This window comes from Pieris napi, chromosome 20 (genome assembly GCF_905475465.1).
Source record: "Pieris napi chromosome 20, ilPieNapi1.2, whole genome shotgun sequence".
Classification (NCBI taxonomy): domain Eukaryota; kingdom Metazoa; phylum Arthropoda; class Insecta; order Lepidoptera; family Pieridae; genus Pieris; species Pieris napi.
In genome coordinates this window covers 4,755,063-4,776,464 of record NC_062253.1, presented here as the reverse complement: position 1 = coordinate 4,776,464, position 21,402 = coordinate 4,755,063, and the positions used below count along the sequence as shown (strand labels likewise).

The following is a 21,402-nucleotide window of genomic DNA, read 5'->3' as shown; positions in this document are numbered from 1 at the left end:
CCTATTACATAATGTTTACTTCACAAGACAAACAAAGACACCAAAGAAGGTGGTATGTAAAATAGCTATACATCGCCACATCAGAGAGATGAACACATTAACAGGGGACCACATTATTGGTTAACATATCCTCTTTATGTTTTATTATAAATATTTTTTTTTATAATGTGGGCAATGCAAGAAATAAAATTAGTATTTCATTTATGTTGACACAGCTGCCGGAATACACGCTATGCAAGATAACCGAAAGTTGAGACGGTTTAAATATTGTTGACATCGTGAAACGTCAAACGAGTTTATAACTTGGTATTTAATACTGTTAATTTTACAGAATTTTAAAGTATAAATGAGAAGTGTTTTGTAGCTTGTTACCATATTTTAAACTAGTTTCGAATTATTACTTAGCGTAATCTTAATATATATATAAATTACGTGTCACGTGTGCAGTTTGATCTAACTTAAAAGATAGGATAGCTTACATCTCAATTTATACCCGCAATATTATTTTATTACAAAATATTTGTTTATTATTTGATAGTCACAATTCTAACAGATGGCGCTGTGTTGAAAATACCAACGTTTCACATAAGCTACAATTTAATGGCATAACCACCAAAAAAGCATGGTGGTCCCCATGACTGGTGTTCTCCTACCGTTTCCCTTGAATAGGTTACTACTATGTAATATAACTTAAACCTTAGTCACAGCAACGCTTGGCCGGTCTGCTAGTTAAATATATATATTTAAAAATTACCTCCAAGTCTTCAACATCAAGGCGCCATATGTCAGACAGAAGCCAACCTCCCGGAGCCAGACCCTGGCAGTGCAAGTGAAAAGCGTGGGTCTTCCATACATCACCAACGTCGTACAATAGATTAACAGAGCTCCCAATACGATCACCCTGAGCAGTGCTGGGCTGGCTGCTCTGACTACCTGTTGAATTATTAATTTGGTAAACAAATTTGATTACAAATGGGTGATTGAATATGAGACGAAATTATGGCGCGTTTCGTTTCATTGTTCGACCAATGGTCTAGTGCCTAGTCAGAAAGCCTTTTCGACTAGTGTAGCTTTAACAAATATAAAAGTAATGCAACTGACTGAAATGTTTAAATACTAGTAAAATTATGAATATAAGACAGTTCTTTAAAAAACAAGTGGACTATAAATTAAGTAACAGACATTAGAATTTTGTTTTGGACTATAACTTTTAGCTTTAGGCAGTCAAAAAACTTAAAAGTAGTTCGTGTCTGTTGCCTAGACTAGAGATGTTGACAACTCAGAATGAAATGTTAAGCCCCATTTCATCATTCGTGTTCTCTGTGGTTTTGTGTATGTCTTAAAGTACATGTAAGGTTGGGGTTTAAGTTAGGAGATAGTTGTATCATATTATTAGAATTTGAATAACGTTTTTTTTATAACATGCTTGCACTTTCAATTCAAATTTGAAGTATAAAAAATACTATGTTTAACATTGTAAATCCATTGCAATTACTACTCACCCGAACATGTCCGTACTTAATCGTGAACCAGACAATAAAAGGCAGACAGGATATCACCAGGCAGGCGAGTGTGAAAATCGTTGTCCTAGCAACCCAATTAAGGGCCGCCACACACGGTGAACCGTCGACACAGGCCTCGCAGCCTTCAGCGCAGGGCACGCAATGAAAAGCTGACTGATGACCGTAGAGGCTCTGATACTGCTGCGAATCAAATAACAAATAATAACATTTTCAGTATATTGAAATTTAAAAAGCTCTAGAAAGATTCGTACATGTCGGCTATACATGTAACTGGCCGGATAGATATTTTAGTACCTACTATATTATGATTAAGTAAATGTGTAGTTAAGAGCTATTATGATTGTAATGTAATATTGGCTATGGGTGTTTAGAACACGATCCTTAATGTATTAAAAAGAAAATTACGTATATATTATAAAAAATATTTTTTTTTACAAGATGTACGTAACTTTTGTAAGGTAAATTAAAATAAACTTTTCTATCATTTTAAATGTCACTTGTTTATACTAATGGTTAAAGACTGAAAAGCTCAATTTCAAGATTCAAAGTTGAGATCCTAAGTGTGACTTGACGTGACAAAATGGATTTGACATGTGTTGTAATATTTAAATTTCGCGCCTTTTGCTCCATTGACTAGAGTTCTTTCATGTCAAGTCTGATTCTCGTTAGTCTTTGAGCTACTCTCTACTCTGTGAACATTACTACCTGATGTATTGTTTTTCAAATTAAATAAATTTAAGTTTCCACATATAAAACTTATTTAAATTAAATCTTAACAACATGTTTTATAAACTTTCTGGAATATAGCACAGAAAATAAACACCCTTAGCGGTATAACTTGATTAATAACAATAATAGTCAGTCAATAGTCAGGTTTAGGCACAATCAACTAAACTACTTTTACAATTCATCATAAAAAATATAAAAAAATCATCATACCCTACCCTTTCCATGACTTAACCCTTCAACTCTGCATGTCTTTTAGTTTCTTTATAAACAAACTAGCAGACCGGCCAAGCGTTGCTGTGGCTAAGGTTTTTGTTATATTACATAGTAGTAAACTATTCAAGGGAAACGGTACGAGAACACCAGCCATGGGGACCACCATGCTTTTTTGGTGGTAATGCCATTAAATTGTAGCTTATGTGAAACATTGGTACTTTCAACACAGCGCCATCTGTTAGAATTACGACTGTCAAATAGTAAACAAATATTTTGCAATAAAATAATATTGCGGGTATAAATTGAGATGTAAGCTATCCTATCTTTTAAGTTAGATCAAACTGCACACGTGACACGTTATTTATATATATTAAGATTACGGTAAGTAATAATTCGAAACTAGTTTAAAATATGGTAACAAGCTACAAAACACTTCTCATTTATACTTTAAAATTCTGTAAAATTAACAGTATTAAATACCAAGTTATAAACTCGTTTGACGTTTCACGATGTCAACAATATTTAAACCGTCTCAACTTTTGGTTATCTTGCATAGCGTGTATTCCGGCAGCTGTGTCAACATAAATGAAATACTAATTTTATTTCTTGCATTGCCCACATTATAAAAACAAATATTTATAATAAAACATAAAGAGAATATTTTAACCAATAATGTGGTCCCCTGTTAATGTGTCCTTCATCTCTCTGATGTGGCGATGTATAGGTATTTTACGCGGTTCGGTAGTTTAGGAGTCCATCGCGGACAAACAACGTGACACGTAATTTATATATATATATATAAATTACGTGTCACGTTATATATATATATATATATATATTAAGATTGGGGAAGCGCATTCCACACCTGATACAGCCACTTTTGGGTCTAAGACATGACGGCTTCCATACTATTCTAATATACTATCTCAAAATTGTACACAAACTTAATAACGAACTAGCCATTCAAATCTATTTATTTGGAAAACAACTTTTAAGTCGTTAATTTACAATTGAAAAATGATTAGCTTCATCAAAAGTTACGAAGTTTTAATAATGAAATCTGTTCGCTTAATAATCGATTCAGTTTTATAAGAACATTACAACTCACTGTTGATAACTACTTTAAATTTTAACAACCTACATTTAACTCTATTTCTTTAATGATATTGAATTATTATCCTGCCTCGTTGGTTAGAACTTTCTTAATGTTTATTAAGTTCAAATCTCGGGGACAAAGAATATGAAACGTTTCAATGGTAGGCCTAAATGAAGAAGTTGGTGTTGGAAAACCCCAGCGACGATGAGGACGTAAGGGTCTTGCGCCAACAACATAATGTGTAACTTTGAATAACGGTCTCAACTATAAAATTGCGTTTTAACGCACTGCGACATCCTAATATTGAGATACCTACTAACGCCACGTATATTAAAAACTAAATTTGTATTAGGTGCAAAAGCCTAATGCTATCGATATTAGTAGTAGCCAATCAGCGCATATCTCACAGTGTACATTTGTCTTATGGGTATATGCGCGTTAGGAAACAGAGGCAGGTGACCACAACAAAAACTGCGGTCTATTTTGCTTGTCCCCATGAGTCCGAGACCGCGACCAAAGCAATGATTCAATCCATATCGATGATGAATATCGATCGATGGAGTAAGTATTTTTTGTGCTGTACTGTGTTACTTCCTGTAATCCACATCTAACACAACAGTTTGTGCGTTGTGAAGTTTCATTTATTGTTTGGTGACAATATTCTTAATAAACACACATGCTTTTTAAGAGCGACCACGACGCTTTTTGTCCTCGGCTGGGACCGTTTGTATTCGGTCTTTTGACACACGATAATAATAATAAATAAAAGCTTTTTATTTCAGATAATTTACATTTAAATATCATATATCCATCATCGCATTCTTTCTGGATATCTGTGTACCTTTGTTTGGCCAAAGCCTCCTCCGAATCCCGCCATTTATGTTTGCAATGTATCACTCTCTGCCATGTACCACAGGATATTTCCTTAATCTGGTCTATCCATCTCCTACATTGTCTTCCTATTTTGCCTTTATTGTACCTTAGGCACCAGTTTAATACTTTCTTGCTCCACTTTTCTGTTCTTCTTACCATATGCCGCGCCCATTTCCACTTAAGTTTATTTATTTTTATTGTGACATCCTACCTTAGTATTCTTCTTTATGATGTATTCTTTGTTTTATCTATTATTTTCCTTATCATACATTGTTCTATCGTCACTATAACTGGCGCCTATACTAATGTGAAGCTTCTGTCTCTGTCATTACATATTCATTCAAAATGTATTTCGTAAGGGGCTATGACTCAATAAGGATTGCATGAGTGTAAATTACTTATTGAGATTAAGAAGTGACTCTCATTTAATAATGTTTTTATGAAATTACAGTGGCGCAATTACGTGCTAAATTCTCTTATATTTAAGATAGACGTATTATCATACTGAGAATTGAGCGAACTGAATGTTTCAGAATGTTCTAAACGTTTTATTTAGTCAAGAAATATATAACATTATCCATTTAAGTATTTAGTGCAAACCACGTATTATTTTATAACTCATCAATAGATGTTTATACAATAATTTAAATTTATTTTACGGCCAAGCCAATGACAATACAAAATGGCTTTTTAAATGTTAACTGTTAAACTAAAAACCTCATTCAATAAGAGGAGCAGTAAACAAAAGTATCGCTTAAAAATAAGGCCATTTAAGCCACAAGACTGCGACCACTTGGCGTCCAGCCAAATGCTTTCAATTGCCTCGTGTAACGATTATATCTACGAGCTACGTGGCAATGTAGAGGTAGTACAGATCGTAGCTCACTCGTAGCATGTGCTACGCTCGGATATGAATGTTCGATCGAGGTTTGTTTTATATTGATTGTTGATCGACATTATGTTTCCGCTGAACTTGGATATAAGATTGAAAAATCTATATTTTTATTCCATATTTTGTTGTAGCTTGAATACTATTATTTTAAGTAATTTCTAGGATTCGTTTCAAATTATTCGATTTGCAACATGCGCTACAAGGTATGAATATTAGACCAGTCATTATAGACATTCGAAATCGAAAATTTGATAATAATTCCAAAAGTTTTCAAACTTCGGTCAAGTGAATGGTACATTGGGACGACAATAAATCTCATTTTGCAACCTTGTCCGCAGTCCGGAACATTGTTAAAATTGCAATTATTAATTAATTTTTGCTGTATGGTCGTGAAAAAAATTCCAAAAGTTCTGCAAACTTGGGGAAGTTTTCGATATAATATTTCATATCACGTATAAAATTTGCAACCAACCTAAGTGTACGGAACATTTTTTGTTATTTATTTTATTTTCGATATATCTGTCAAATTTGCAAAACTTTTGGAACGTTTTCCTTCAGTTTAATAAAGAAAAACAATAATTTTTAATAATAAAAAATGTTCCGTACACTTAAATTGGTTGCAAATTTGACACGTGATGTAAAATAATATATTTAACACCACTCCAACTTTGCAGAACTTTTGGAATTTTGGTCTCAAGAACTGAGCAAATTATCATTTATCGCATTTTTAACAATGTTCCGGACCACAGAGCAGGTTGCAAAATTTTATAGTTTGTTTTAATACCACTCCCGACCTTACATCAAAATTTGAAAACTTTTGGAATTATAATGAATTAATTGTCTTGACTGACTGGACTATATAGAATCTTAAAAATAAGTGACATGTTTACAAGCAAACAAAGGATTTTCCCCAGAATATGTTTGCGTATTTTCTCTTGTCCAATGGCTGTTTGTAGCTCTCTAGCATTGTAATGACCAGTCTCACGTATCTCTGTTGTACATTACATACTAAATTGGAATGTGGTCGGGACTTTATTGGACATTTAACTAGCCATTTAAAGCTATGAATGCCCTTCCCAGAACTAGAGCAAGCATTGTCTTCAAAGTGATTTTTAGATAGCAAAATTGTTATTATTATCACTATCATCATCGGGTATATTTCTCAATTCAAATCAAAAAATAAATACATCTAAATTTACAGTTAAGGCGGGACGGGAAGATCTAACAACCATTATCCGATACTCTTTTAGTCGATATGTTTTTGTCATACAAAATATTTCTAATCTGTAAGTAACCATAACTTCTCATCACATCTTAAAACTTATAGGTCTCTTTCATATTGCTAATCAAAATTGTGCTATTTCCATTCAATATACTTTACATTAAGAACCTCGGAAGCTTAGGTTTCCTAGAAAAGCGGTGCCGTTAACTAACGGCCGTCATTTTACGGTTGTTAAAAACGGCCGTCTTTACTATTTAACATAATGCAAAAAAACAATCATCTTCGCTCGTCCAAGTCACGTTTCCACTTGAATTAATTAAATATGGGCACCGCTACACTCGAAAAACGTTGAACTAATTTTTATCACCGCTATGAGGGCCGTCATGCAAATGACAGCACCGCTATTTGACGTTACGGTGACACTCAACGTTCTCTAAAAAACCTACTCCGATGTTATTTATAGACAACATATGGGTGACGTCACCCAACGTTTTAAGCTTTAGTCTAGTGGCTTCAGCGTGCGACTCTCATCCCTGAGGTTTAAACCCCGACAGTGTACCAATTGACTCAGTGCGAATTTAATACTCGCTCGTACGGTGAATGGGAAACATCATAAAGAAACCGGAATGGCTGAGACTCAAAGACATGATGGCTGATCACCTACTGAATTAGAAAAAAACAAATGATCACGAAACAGATATAGAAATCTGAGGCCCAGACCTTATAGGGTGTACACTTGTTTTTTTACTAAGAATCTCCTTTAGAAAGTAGAAACTGTATAAATTACAAAGCAGCGCATTAATAATGAAATATTGTGTAAAGAAACATAAGTTCAACTAACTTGAGTTAATTCCTACATCGAAAAATTATGTACCCTATCCATCGAACGTGTTTTATTTTTGTTAGATATTATGAATATTTATTTAACATTGTTAACAAGCAAACGTAGAGTTACAAAAATAAAATAGCCATGGTCGGGTTTCAATGCATAAATCAAATAACAATGCTTATTATTGACCTCGATATTTATAAAAAGATTTTGCATTTGGATTGAGTGTTTATATTTTATCCAAATTTCATTCTGAAATGATTCAATTTTGGTAAAATATTTAAATTTAATTCTGACTTCATTATCACATAATAATTAGGTACATACATTTCAGATTGTTTTTTAGGTATACACAATCCTGTTAAACTATATATGTATATGGTAAGGACAAGAAACATAATACAAGCACAGACTTTCTTCCCTTTAATGGAGATTGAATGGGAATGGAGTGTTATTTGACAGTTCACGTGTTTAATATTCTTTACTCACTGAATGAGGTTAGACGTAAATACTCATAGCTGAAATTAGGCTACAGCTGTTCAATGATGTGTCAGTGAAGACACTTAGACAATTTATTAAAGAAAGGTCACCCAAATATATAATAGCAAATAAATGAACTAAATAAATTAAAATATAAATTCTTGGGTAGCAAAAACCATCAATTACGCTTTATTAATTATTTCGAAGCAATAACTTAGAAAAATAAAAACAGGGTAACGGAGACGAGTTTGAAGGGAATAATGCTCAATGTTAGGTTGAGGGGCATCTTTTTGGGATTTGCTGTGAGGGTCATGCGGGGGGTTCTCAAAAAAAAATAGGTAGTAGTGGAAATAGTAATATAGTAATAGAAAGTAAACATTCGGGTAACCAATACCATTTATGTAAGCTTTTTAACACCTCCGACGACTACATAGTCGGGGAATTATCTGGAAAACGTAAAAAGAAAAACATAAAAGCATTCCCTAACAAGGCGTTAAATATCGTTAGTACCTGTAAATGTTTCTCGTATTCCTCTTCAATCACACTTCCATTGTAGTAGCGGTTTTCAGCAGTTGTATTGGGAAAATAGAAGCCTCGCCGACACACACAGCGATACGAGCCGCGACGAAAGCCCAATCCCGGGACTGGCACACACTGTAATCAAATATAATAAAGTGAACTGTGGCCTTTAGATTTTCATTCGAATAACACAAAAGATACTTTTAGAATAATTGCGGATATTCGGTCTTTCAGCCAACAAATCGACAGGCACAGTCATCAATCAAACAGATACCAAAACTTAAAGGGTTTTGGTGCCGTATATGTATGTGTTTCGGTCCATACATTAGGTTCTGGTACCGCATATATCTTATTGTATATAAGCGAATTTGAAATTCAAACACCTTCCTGCGAGTATAAAGAACTCTGTGTTTCCCTCAAATACTTAAATTAAACAGTTTTCGTCTAGTTAGTGGCTTCAGAGTGAGACTCTCATCCCTGAAGTCGTAGGTTCAATGTTATACCCTTAGTATGTAAGCTATATTGCTAACCTTTACCTATCTAATATGCTAGGTAATCAAAGGGAAGGCTTATAGGTATACCAAGCGGGAGCAGAGGCACGGTCTGCAACAACTTTGGGTTTCTTAATTTCTAAATATTAATATTTTAAATTACCGTACAATACATCTTCGGCTATGCACCAATGAACATTCTCTGTATATGCGTATCTAACACTTGCACGTACGGTGAAGCAAACTGTGCGGGCACCGGCATGTCTCAAATCCAAAAATCGGTGATAAGTGTCAGACAGAAGACTGATCAGCTACTTGTATATGAAAAAATTATGAAAGGAACTGATGCAATTTGAGGTTAAGACCCATATAGGGCTGTAGCGCCACTGGTTTATTCTTATTACTGAAATAATGTATTTATTTTATACGCTACTAGCAGACCGGCCAAGCGTTGCTGTTGCTAAGGTTTTTGTTATATTACATCGTAGTAGACTATTCAAGGGAAATGGTAGAACACCAGTCATGGGGACCACCATGCTTTTTTGGTGGTAATGTAATTAAATTTAAGCTTATGTGAAACGTTGGTACTTTCAACACAGCGCCATCTGTTAGAATTGTGGCTATCAAATAATAAACAAATATTTTGCAATAAAATAATATTGCGGGTATAAATTGAGATGTAAGCTATCCTATCCTTTAAGTTGGATCAAACTACACACGGTGTGCAAATTTGATTGAAATCGGTTCGGTAGTTTAGGAGTCCATAGCGGACAAACAACGTGACACGTAATTTATATATATTAAGATTAATATTAAAGTTATAGGGACAAATTATTTCGTACTAATATGAGTGCGTTTATAAGTATAAGCCTAGTAGAAAAATGTGTAAATGATTAACCTGCTCATGCGATGAATTATCGACGGCGTGTATCATATAAAGAGACGTGAAACAAAATCAAAAATGTGTCAGCGGATTACGGGACTCGGAAAGTTTATGAGTAAGGATTTAAATTTATTATATTCAGTTCCAGCTTCAAATATTTTATTTTCAATAAACCTTTAAAATAACAAACGCTTAAAACCAAAGCGACAAAACAATCTAAACAAAAAAATTGATGATTTTTCGTATGGGAAATATTTCCTGCGTTTGATAGACAGAGTTTATGGCGGAGCGAGAGGACCGCATTGTTAAACAAAGGGTATATGGATCGTAAATCAACAGAGCGACATTCCTGACGAATTCTATCCACAATTCTTTACGAAATAGGCTTTAAAATACACATGTATACAAAAAATACCATTACAACTATTCATAACAGCTCTGCGATTCTGTAACTCACTTCACGAACTCACACAGCGGTTTTCGCATCGGCGGTCGCTCTCAAATCAGTCGTGAAGCAGTCATTTTATGATTTGGCATTCTGATAAACAATAAACTACAAGCTCCCACCTTTTCAGAATGCCAAATCATAAAATGACTGCTTCACGACTGATTTGAGAGCGACCGCCGATGCGAAAACCGCTGTGTGAGTTCGTGAAGTGAGTTACAGAATCGCAGGGCAGCACTTGAAAATATTGAATATATCGTTACACAACTGAGCGTTTTAAGGCAATTTTTACGCACCACCACTATGTGGAACCAGCTGCCCATCGAAGTGTTTTCGAACCAACTCGATTTACCTCGGTCATACCAATTATTAAAAGGACACCAAATTTTCATGGTAAGCGGTATCTGTTAACATCAGGTGACCCTCTTGCTCGTTTACTCTTGCCTTCTGTAACTCACTTTTCGAACTCTCACTGCGGTTTTCACAGCGGCGGTCGTGCTTAAATCAGTCGTAAAGCAGTCGAAAAGTGAGTTACAGAATCGCAAGGCAGTTCTATAAAAAAACGAAGAACATTCTTATATGTTTATTGGCGCGCGAGTTTTGTATATTTTTTATGGTTATAATATTCTATGTATTTATATAGTATTTGTATTACCGATGTGATTATGGACTGGCTTTCTTTACATATGAATTATCCTATATATCATATCATTTTTTCATGTGTCTGAATTATCCTGGCGAGGCGTCACATTTTCTTGTGTCTATTTACTCAATGGCCACATAAAAATCTTCTCAATAAAGTGGAACAATTTGAAAGAATGTTTGCTTATTTAAAAAAATAACCATATTTCTTTATGATGTTAAGAAATCATAGATTTATTAAAATAGATCTGATCTAAAAATCTTTGAGACAAAACTGGCACAATAAGTAAGGAAGTATATAAGTTTCAGTTCATCACTACACATCGTAGTAAAATATTGTTATAAGCCCTTTTCACAGGTGAGCCCAAAAACCTTCAATACAAGACACACCATATTTTAGGGAAGTTTGCTCGACGCCCACGCGTGCCAGGTTTGAATGAAAAATGGTTGGCGCATTTTCGCTTATCGAAAACCATTTATAAACTTTCGATTTACCGCGCTCTGTGGTAGAAATTTACCGTTAAAGCTATTTTGTTTTTGCGTCTGTTAACGTTTTGATATCAAGAGAGGCTTCAAGTAATGAAAAAGCTTGAGGATTATTTTGGAGAGTAAAATGTAACTGCTAAAAAAGTCTTATAAGATTTACCCTAAGTACTACATTATTAAAAACAGTCGCTTGATTACAGAATTATTTTCATGATTAAATAAAACCTTGCGTCAAATAAAATACCCAATACTCTGTAATGGTGGCGTGCGTAACCCAAATTTTGCGTTGAAATATAAAATGTGCGTTAAATAAATGTGTACTTTTATGAGTGCACTTGCTCGTACGGTGAAAGAAAACGGAGAAAAACCAGCATATTTAAAAACAAAAATCAACGCGAGTCAGGTTTACCTGCTGCAAACAAAGAAGGTCTATGGAGCAGACGCAAAGGTGTGGTTGCCTAAAGCCCTTTGCCAGACATTGCCGAGACTGGGACTTAGTACAAAACATTTATGAAAATATTAACAAAAACGTCTCAAACATTTCTTCATCCTTACTAACAAAGGCAAAAGAAATATTCACTTGCTTTAAATGTTTTCAAGTCTTGGAGATTAAATAAATGTACACTATCTGTTAACCGCACCTGCTAGGTTAATATTACATTAAAAGCACAAAAGTTTCAGCGTCCTCAAAGCTGTTAAGTTACTTTTTATGATATAAGCGTGTCGACCACTTGCTTGTATAAAAAATGGCCGATCATTCAATATCTTTATGACAAACATCTAGGACAATATTGGATTCAATACCATTTCTAAAAGTCAAACTGAATGGATCAATACGGGATATTTGAAACAATATCGGGCCCCAATATCGTTCACAACTTCAGCTTATTGTATTAGCTTAGCGAAGTACCCTAACCAATTGTAGTATCGACTATTTGTAGTTGAAATGTTGACTGAGATGTTTACATTTGGAATATTTAAGCCAATTTGTTTTATCGTAAAACTGATCTAAAACTATGGTGATTGTTGCTTTATTTTGTTTTGTCTAAATAACTAATGTATTTTTTGCACTTCTTGCTTACCTTATCTAATTTAATTCCTCACAGAGGTTGCCCGGAAGAACTCGACCCATTCATTTAATTATATAAATATTTTTGTATACAACGAAGTGTTAATAAATAAATAAAATCAAAATGTAATACTTTTACCTACAATCGACCCCAGAACTATACAGATGCATACAAAGTAATCTTGTTTATGATGATGAAGCACAAAAGAGGTAATAATTAATATCAAAATAGTACTTAGTTAAAACAGGCATGTGCTTTTAATAGTGAAGTACCTAGTTATGCAGTTTCGTTACTGCCTTTTTAATTATCTCATAAAACGTTTGTAATAAAAGGCGCCAAAGATTGCGCTCAGATCAGTAAGGAGAGGAATATAAACGTCGTTGAAGTAGCCTTGGAGCTATATTGCAAGAAACCGTTAGAACATTTGCTTTTAATTTCAAAATTATGTTTTCTGCTCAATATAATATTCTTGAAGCCTTGTTGTATGTACAAAAAAAAATACAAACGATTTTAAAACAAATGGTGACTTTCACCAGAATAATACTCGAAGCAGAGCTAATTTAAGCGTACGACCAAACAGGCTCCAAAAGATAAAAATCTCCTTATATGGAAATTGTATTCGTTTTTACAACAAACTCCAAAGCGATATTAGAGAATTATCACTGAATATAATCAAAGCTATCGTTAAACGTCAATTAATGAATAAAGCTTTTTATAAATTTGAGGAATATTTAAATGATCCTAATCCTTGGGGTTGATTTGCTCCAGTTCCAACAATTTGTATGACTTAGCGATTAAAAAAAGCGGCAGAGAGTTTCTTGCCCGCTCTACGCCCTGACTTGTGCACTGGTAGTAAATGTACAATTAGAATCAATTTAACATGTTTTCAGTAGACGTTCATAAGTGTATTTGTTTACATATATGAGTAAAGTTATTTTAAGTTTGAGACGCTTTCGAATGTAACGAGATAATATAAAATATATTTTAATAGACTTGAAAGATTTCGCAGCAGACTACTTTCGTAGCGAACAATGAATGTTAAAGCTTTTGTGCTTGTAGCTTGAAAATGAATGTTTAACACGCTTGTCAAAAATACGTGCACAAATTTGCAAGCATTCCGCAGTCAATTCGGTACAATTGCATTTTACAATTTCGACATTGCAGTAATCAATCCTAATTAGAGACGCTGCTATGTTTTTTGGCTCGTGAATTTATAATTGACTTAAAGCTTGTAAAAGGAAATTTTTAAAGTGTTTAATTTGTTTCATTGACATTTTTCTTTATAGATAAGTTAATCAGCCTTCTGTGAATGACACCCCGTTTTCCTCACAATATGATATATGGAATGTAATGACATAGGAGAGAGCTACTAATGCACAGCCGGTGTTCTTATATACGACTTTGGGGTTAAAATGTTCTCAAATGTTGACATTGCTATAGACCGTAAATAAGAGAAAAATCAGTGCTGGCCTAGTGGCTTCAGCGTGCGGATTCCATCCCTGAGGTCGTAGGTTCAATCCCCGGCTGTGTACCGATGGACTTTCCGTCTATGTGCACATATAACAATCGCTCGAACGGTAAACGAAAACATCCGAAACCGGCTTGCCTTATACCCAAAAAGTCAACGGCCTGTGTTCAACACAGCCCATCTATTTGCCTATTTGATTGACAAATGATCATGAAACAGATACATAAACCTGAGTGCAAGATAAAAAGGTCGTAGCGCCACTGCTTTCTTTTATAGACCGTACAAACAAGCTTATTAATTTAATCAAAAGTTTATATGATATTAGATGCGAAAAGATCGTATTTCTAACATATACTTGTTCTTCTGAATAATAACACAAAACATATTTACAAACTTTTTCATTCTTTAGGGGCTGTGTTCATACAATATTAAGAAAGAAACAAAAACATTTATACAGCAACGTAACATTTCAATTCAGCTCTAAATTCAATTACTTGCTAAAATAAAATCTAAGAAATAACAATAAACAAATTACTTTGGTAAGCGGGATTAATGAGGTAGGCAGTCCGCATTTTCTGGTCTACAATCTATATTATTATAACCATTTTAGTAACTAATAAAAGCTATATAGGAAAAAAATAAGTCATTTGCACTACAACTTATTTAGGTCTGGGACTCAGATTTCTGTATATCTCCATTTGTTAATCTAATAGGCTATAGTCTAGTCGACAAGTTGAAAATGGTACAAAATAGAGATACTGCTCTTAAAATTATGTGCGATAGCTAATTGGATCCAGAATGACGTCTAGAAAAATGTGCCAAAAGCGTGTATTATTAGCAGATAAAAAATTGCAAAAGTTACAAACAATTAAAGATGAAAAAAAAATGGCATTTCCTTTTTTACCAATATTTAATAAACTATTAATATTTAAGAAATTTCAAAAAAAAATTCTGAAAGAGGAGGAAATTTCCAACTCAACAGGGAACTCCTAACTCCCGGAACTCTATCTCCATTATTTTAACTTTTATGGCACGATCACACACAGAAATGTTTGAAAATCATCGTTACGAGTATAGCGGAGTCCGTAACGGGTCCGTTCCGCTCGCAGACGAAGGCGGGCATTAGGATCTAACGTAAGCCAGTTTCCTCACGATGTTTTCCTTCACCCTTCGAGCGAATATCAAATGCGCACATATAAGTCCGTTGGTGCTCAGCCGGGGATCGAACCTTCGATCTCAGGGTTGCGAGTTACACACCGAAGCCACTAGGCCAATACTGTTCTGTATATGTAATAAAATTAATAGTGAATACTCCGATGGGAGTTTTAACTTTACGGAGATATCCAAGATGTATATCAGCTATTAGCTAGGAGGGCGGGCTGTAAACAAAAGGCAAGCGAAATCTCGATCGCAGCTCTGGGAGTTTTATCTCAGCGGGAAGATAATTCCTGATAATTTCTTCAATTAGTGATGTGCCGAGATCACAGCTTAGCAGAATTTATTTAGTTAAGCGGTAAATCTCGACCAGATTAATTGGTTGAAAAGGTGAGTATAAATCTTGGCTTTTACGAAGGTTACGTGTCAGTTAAATGATGAAGACTATTTAATTAATTCTTAGTTCAGCAGTTATTTAACAGAGTCATGTTAAAACTCTTAGTCAGGATTAAGATTTTCCTTTGGTTGTTGTACAGTTTTTGTTTTATGTTGACGATTTTAAATTCGATTCTTTTTTTAATCTAATATTAGGTCCTTACATATGAAATTGGCGTTTTACGTTTTGTCCACTTTGACCTCAAATATCTCCTCTTTGGTTAAGAATCCAAATCAAAATTTGTACAGCTATTTACTCATGTATTTGTGATTCGATGACCGTCATTCATTTGTTTTTTTCTTCTGTTTTTTTCTGTTTGCGTCACTCATTTTACAAAATGGAAAACTTAAAGTATCGCATTATTTACGAGTACGAGTTCCGCCGTGGCACTAGTGCTGCGGAAACGACTCGAAGGGTGAATGATGTGTATGGCGGTCATGTTGCAAAAGAAAACACGGTTCGTTTTTGGCTCCAACGTTTTAGTTCTGGAAATTTCGACCTGCAGAACAAGCCCAGTGGACGGCCTGAGACCCAAGTTGATAATGAAGTATTGAAGGCTATTGTGGAAGCGGATCCATCGCAAACCACGTCCGAGTTAGCTGCAGACTGCGGTGTTAGTCATAAAACTGTTTTAATTCACTTGAAGCAAATTGGGAAAATTAAAAAGCTTGAAAGATGGGTACCTCACGAATTGACTGAAGCAAACCGGCAAACGCGCGTCGACTGCTGCGTTACATTACTGAACCGGCACAATAATGAAGGTATTTTAAACCTAATCATTACCTGTGATGAAAAATGGATTCTTTACGATAATCGGAAGCGCTCAGCACAATGGTTGGATCCTGGCCAGCCAGCCAAATCCTGCCCCAAGCGAAAATTAACCCCAAAAAAGTTACTTGTAAGCGTTTGGTGGACTAGTGCTGGTATTGTTTATTGCAGTTTTCTCAAATCTGGCCAGACTATTACGGCTGATGTCTATTGTCAGCAATTGCAAACCTTGATGGAAAAGCTAGCGGCTAAACAACCTAAGCTGGTCAATCACTCCACGCCACTGCTACTTCACGACAACGCTAGACCACACACTGCACAACAGACGGCTACCAAATTAGAAGAGCTTCAATTGGAATGTCTAAGACATCCTCCGTACTCCCCGGACCTTGCTCCAACAGATTACCATTTTTTTTCGAAATTTGGACAACTTCTTGCAAGGGAAAAAATTTAACTCCGATGGGGCAGTCCAAATCGCCTTCACAGATTTTATTGATTCCCGTCCGACTGGTTTTTTTAGTAAAGGGATCAATGAACTACCTATGAGATGGCAAAAGGGCATAGAAAACAATGGTTCATACTTTGATTAATTAAATATATAATATTTAAAAATATTCGACTTTTTGTTCCTCCCGTACAAAACGCCAATTTCATATTTAAGGACCTAATATATAAAATTCTCGTGTCGCGGTGTTTGTGGTTAAACTCCTCCGAAACGGCTCGACCGATTCTCATGAAACTTTGTGTGCATATTGGGTATGTTTGAGAATCGGACAACATCTATTTTTCATCCCCCTAAATGTTAAGCGTAGTCCACCCTAAATATTTTATTTTTTATTTTTAGATATTTTTTTCTGTTGTTATTTTTTATGATACAGCATTAAAAAATACATACAACCCTTAACTTTCACCCCTCTACGAACAACCCCTATTTTTTATTATAAATGATATACATGGCAAAACAACGTTTGCCCCGTCAGCTAGTAATATATATGTATATAAAGTTGGGTATTGTTTTGATTTAGATTTCTTTTGAATATGTTTAATTAGATCGAAAGCTTAAACGTTGTAAAATTTATACAAAATTACATAACGTAAGCTAATGTAGCTTTTATGTGAATATATATATACATATATATATTTTACAAATAAAAGTATGTACGTACCTAGCAGTTTTTTTAAATATTTTTGATGATGATATTTGGTATAAAGAAATGTAAATTCTCCATTTAATAAATATTTTGATAATTATGAAGTTTATTAATTTAGAAGGAATATATTAATGCCTAATCCTTAGTAGTAAAATGGAGACTTTCACATCACTAGATCTTAAATAAATAGTCCCACTGTGGCAATCCGCCTGAAGTAAGCATCAATTCTTAGGCATCTTGTCCCGGGGGCAATAGACGAACTTCACTTAAGATATGAATTTTACGATTATGATTTTAATGATGGTCTTGCTCAAACATTCATAAAAAGTAAATCAAACATATTAATAATTAATTCACTTTATACCCATATTTCAATTTAATTGGCCATATATAATCTGGACTTATATGGTTTACTTTATGATGTTTTACATAAGAATACCATAGAAACAAACTCCGCAATATTTACCACGTTTCTTAGTTAAACCCAAAGTTATAATTAAGCAGTTTGAACGAAAAAAATGTGGCATCTCTTTCCATGAGAGAGTAAGAAATGAGTAAGAATGAGCACTTTAGTTGAAACGGTGAAACTCCGCTAATTTTGTTTTTTAACTCAAGCATAATGTTACAAAGAATTTTTAACAGCGACAAAAATATCAAAACGTCTTTTGTGCTTTATGGAAACTATAAAACAGCAATACAAAACTTAATTTGGCCAGTGTTTTCTCTAGTGAGACTGGCAATTTATAGCAACTGTTAAATTATGGACAATAGCGGTTACATAACGGTAACACACTAACCCACGAAGCTAACACTGTTTTTAAATTATGTTTTTTTTACAGGAGGCAACGAATCAGAAGGCTGACCTGAGTTAAGTGATACCGCCGCCCATAGACACATTACCAGAGGGCTCGCAAATGCGTTGCCGGCCTTTTATGAATTGGTGCGCTCTTTTCTTGAAGGATCCGAAGTCTCCGAAGGATTTCTGGTTTGGAAATATATCGATGGCTATCTGGTTCATAGCATAGCGGTGGTCCGTGCTTAAAAACGCCCATTTGTAGAACGACGGCCATCGATCACACACACACACCACATGTCTCACATATTTGATGTTAATTAATTTTTAAAAGGCGCCGATCCGATAGCAATTAAAACTCATCCAACGCACCACTGACAGATTGACACACAGACATTGTCAATTTATAACCTGCAAGATGTATATGATATTGCATGGTGTTGCCATTCAAACAAGGTTTGATGAGGTCATGACGGTGGCCGCACCTCTTTACGATTTTACATTGGCATTAACAAATACATGTACGACCAACCCCCATATTACCGATGTTAGCGCTGTAATAATCTTCAACTGGTAAATAAAAATAATTTAAATGGCAAAACAACTTTTGCTAGTAAAAATAAAAATTCTTATTATATTCACTTAAGTTAGTCGGCATTCAGACCTCGTACCGGGCGCGACTCTTAATCACATCGCACCCCACTAGTTTAGTCCATTGCTCATAAATAAATAATTATCCCTTTAAATATCTTAATAATTTATCCCAACCCCGAACAATAGCTATAAAATGTCAAACCTCGGTGGTTTTCTTCTTACACTTATCAGTACCGGCGAAGATGTTCAGCTGCTTGGAGCCAGGTTTCAGAGGACACTGGTCAATATCCACGCGGCGCAAATCTATGTCGATTCCACTCGTACCTCTGGAAAGACACGGGTTAATTATTATGTGCAGCTGATTTCTAATTATCTACCATAGTTGTATGAAATTCTTAATGAGTGGACTGGGAAATTAGATGATGGGCAATCATCCTGTTTGTTATTTTGTCGGGAATAGAACGTTTATTAATGCCCTGCAAACGTAGAATACCGATTTGAATTGTAAAACATTTCAGCAAGTGCATCAGTTTTGCGTAATTACTATCAAATTATTCATTATTTCAGACCAAATTATTTTATTATAGATAAGTATTACCTGTTTTAAAATAAAATGACTAAAAACATCGCATTTAAAATCGTGAATTCAAAATGGCCGTTATACATTATGAGATAAACCTTACAAATTGTTTCGCGATCGTTCGACGAATTTATTGTTATTGCTTATATTGCACAGTTTTATAGCAAATGGTGTTCCAAACTCCATCATAAGTTTCCTGTGTCACACGGAAAATTTTTGAAATTTTAAATAAAAAGGGGCCAATTGTTTGATTAGATTTTTCATTAGTCACGCACTACATTACAGGCGATGGCCAAAAGGGTGACCATTGACAAATTACACAGATTAGTAATGAAACATTTTCTTCGAACACTATAACTAGGTGACGCTGCGTATACCATTATTGTAAATAATTAAACATATCGTCACTGTAGAATGATGACCTCGTATGTCAAAAAAACATTTATTTTTGAAGTGAAACTTCGCGTCACATTTTTCCGGTACGCGCCATCTTTTGAAGTGAAACTTCTTCATCGACGTATGGGAGAAATTTTGTAGCAAATCGTCACGTTTTTCGGTTACGCGCCATCTTTTTCTTGTCCCTACCACGGTTGATCCGAAGAGATTCGAAGCCATTAATAACAAAAATATATAATAACGATAACAATGATAGTAATAATTCTATTACAATTAATGAAATTCTGTAATAATCTTAGTAGTATTAAGGTAAAATGAAATAATTGTATTTGTATTCATGTCTATGATAATAAATGCCTTTTGTTAAACTTTATTTAACCAATTTCGTTAAGTTGCATATAGTAGATAATTTTTCGAAAAATAAGGTCATAAAGAAGTTTCACTTCACACCTAGTACACGCACACATTTTTTTATTCTTAGACTCTTATGTCATTTAACTGGTATAATCATGAAGTAAAGACTTATTTATGTTATTAATAAATAAGTCCTTTTTACCATCTAAAACTATGGACAAAAACACATAATATTTTAACGAACATTGACGAAATGAAACATTTTTTCGTTTACTGTAATGTTTGGTTTTTTGGACATACGAGGTTATCATTCTACAGCGACGATATTACATCTATAATTATAGCATAAAAAAACAAAAACCATAATCTTATATTTAATATCTAATAAACCACCTGACTGCAATAATTATGTCGATAACTGACGCAAATCTTGATTCAACTTAGCGCTGTAAGCTGTTGTCTCAAACTTGAAATTTGTGGTACTAAAAGTCAATACTGAATCGGTATCGCTATTGAAGCAGATCCACAGAGGTATTTCCAGCTTAATCGAGTGAAATAACTTAGTTTAGCTTAGCTACGGAATAAAGTTTAAATACATGTAAGCTGGGATATAAATCAGAAATACAACTCAGGAGTGTGGTTTAATTTAACTGAAGCAGTTAGTGTCGCGAGTTCAGCTTGCGAGACCCGGTTATCCTATAACGTTTAGTGTTTAGTGCAAGTCGTGAACTTTTGCGTGTATTTTCTCTATAATAATTACTATGTAATTATGTTCGATTATTCAATGTATTTTGCCCGGAATCAATACTAATATTATAAAGAGAGTATATTTGTATTGTTGTATGTTTTGTGATAACTCAAAAAAAAACAAATTTTGTCCAACTTTAAAATGCTACATTATCCATGAGCTTTATTTATTACTGAAATAAAAAAAAGCTGTTAAAATTTCGTCGATTCAGTTAGGAGCTATCGATTTAAACATATAGTTAAAGAATACACTTTTTTAACGGATTGAAGCTATGTATTATTATTATAAACTTATAATTATTTTACATAATTTTAATTTTTTCCCGACGTTTCGCGTGCTTTACAGCGTGCGTGGTCACGGTGACTGAAGATGAAAGGTGTTGAATGTCAAAAAGTATCACAGCTATAGAAAAAGTTATATTCAAGTTCAAGCAATGAACGTATATATAGACATAATAATGTTTGCTGTACAGGCAAGTAGCCCTTTTAAGTGGAAATGTCATTTTTTTATTAATTCTTATGAACGTTACCTAAACTGCTAATGGATAAGTTACGATACTACGTCTT

General features: G+C 34.2%; 1 protein-coding gene across 1 annotated transcript in view; it reads right to left on the bottom strand.

Moving 5' to 3' along the window:
• LOC125059516 (probable G-protein coupled receptor 158) overlaps positions 1 to 21,402 on the bottom strand; it is a 135,572-nt gene that overhangs the window by 30,334 nt on the left and 83,836 nt on the right. The window contains exons 4-7 of the mRNA XM_047663965.1: positions 18,961 to 19,084; positions 8,368 to 8,511; positions 1,503 to 1,703; positions 755 to 933 (exon numbers count right to left, since the gene is read on the bottom strand). Of these exons, the coding sequence (XP_047519921.1) occupies positions 755 to 933; positions 1,503 to 1,703; positions 8,368 to 8,511; positions 18,961 to 19,084 (648 nt within the window). The remainder of the gene's footprint in view (positions 1 to 754; positions 934 to 1,502; positions 1,704 to 8,367; positions 8,512 to 18,960; positions 19,085 to 21,402) is intronic.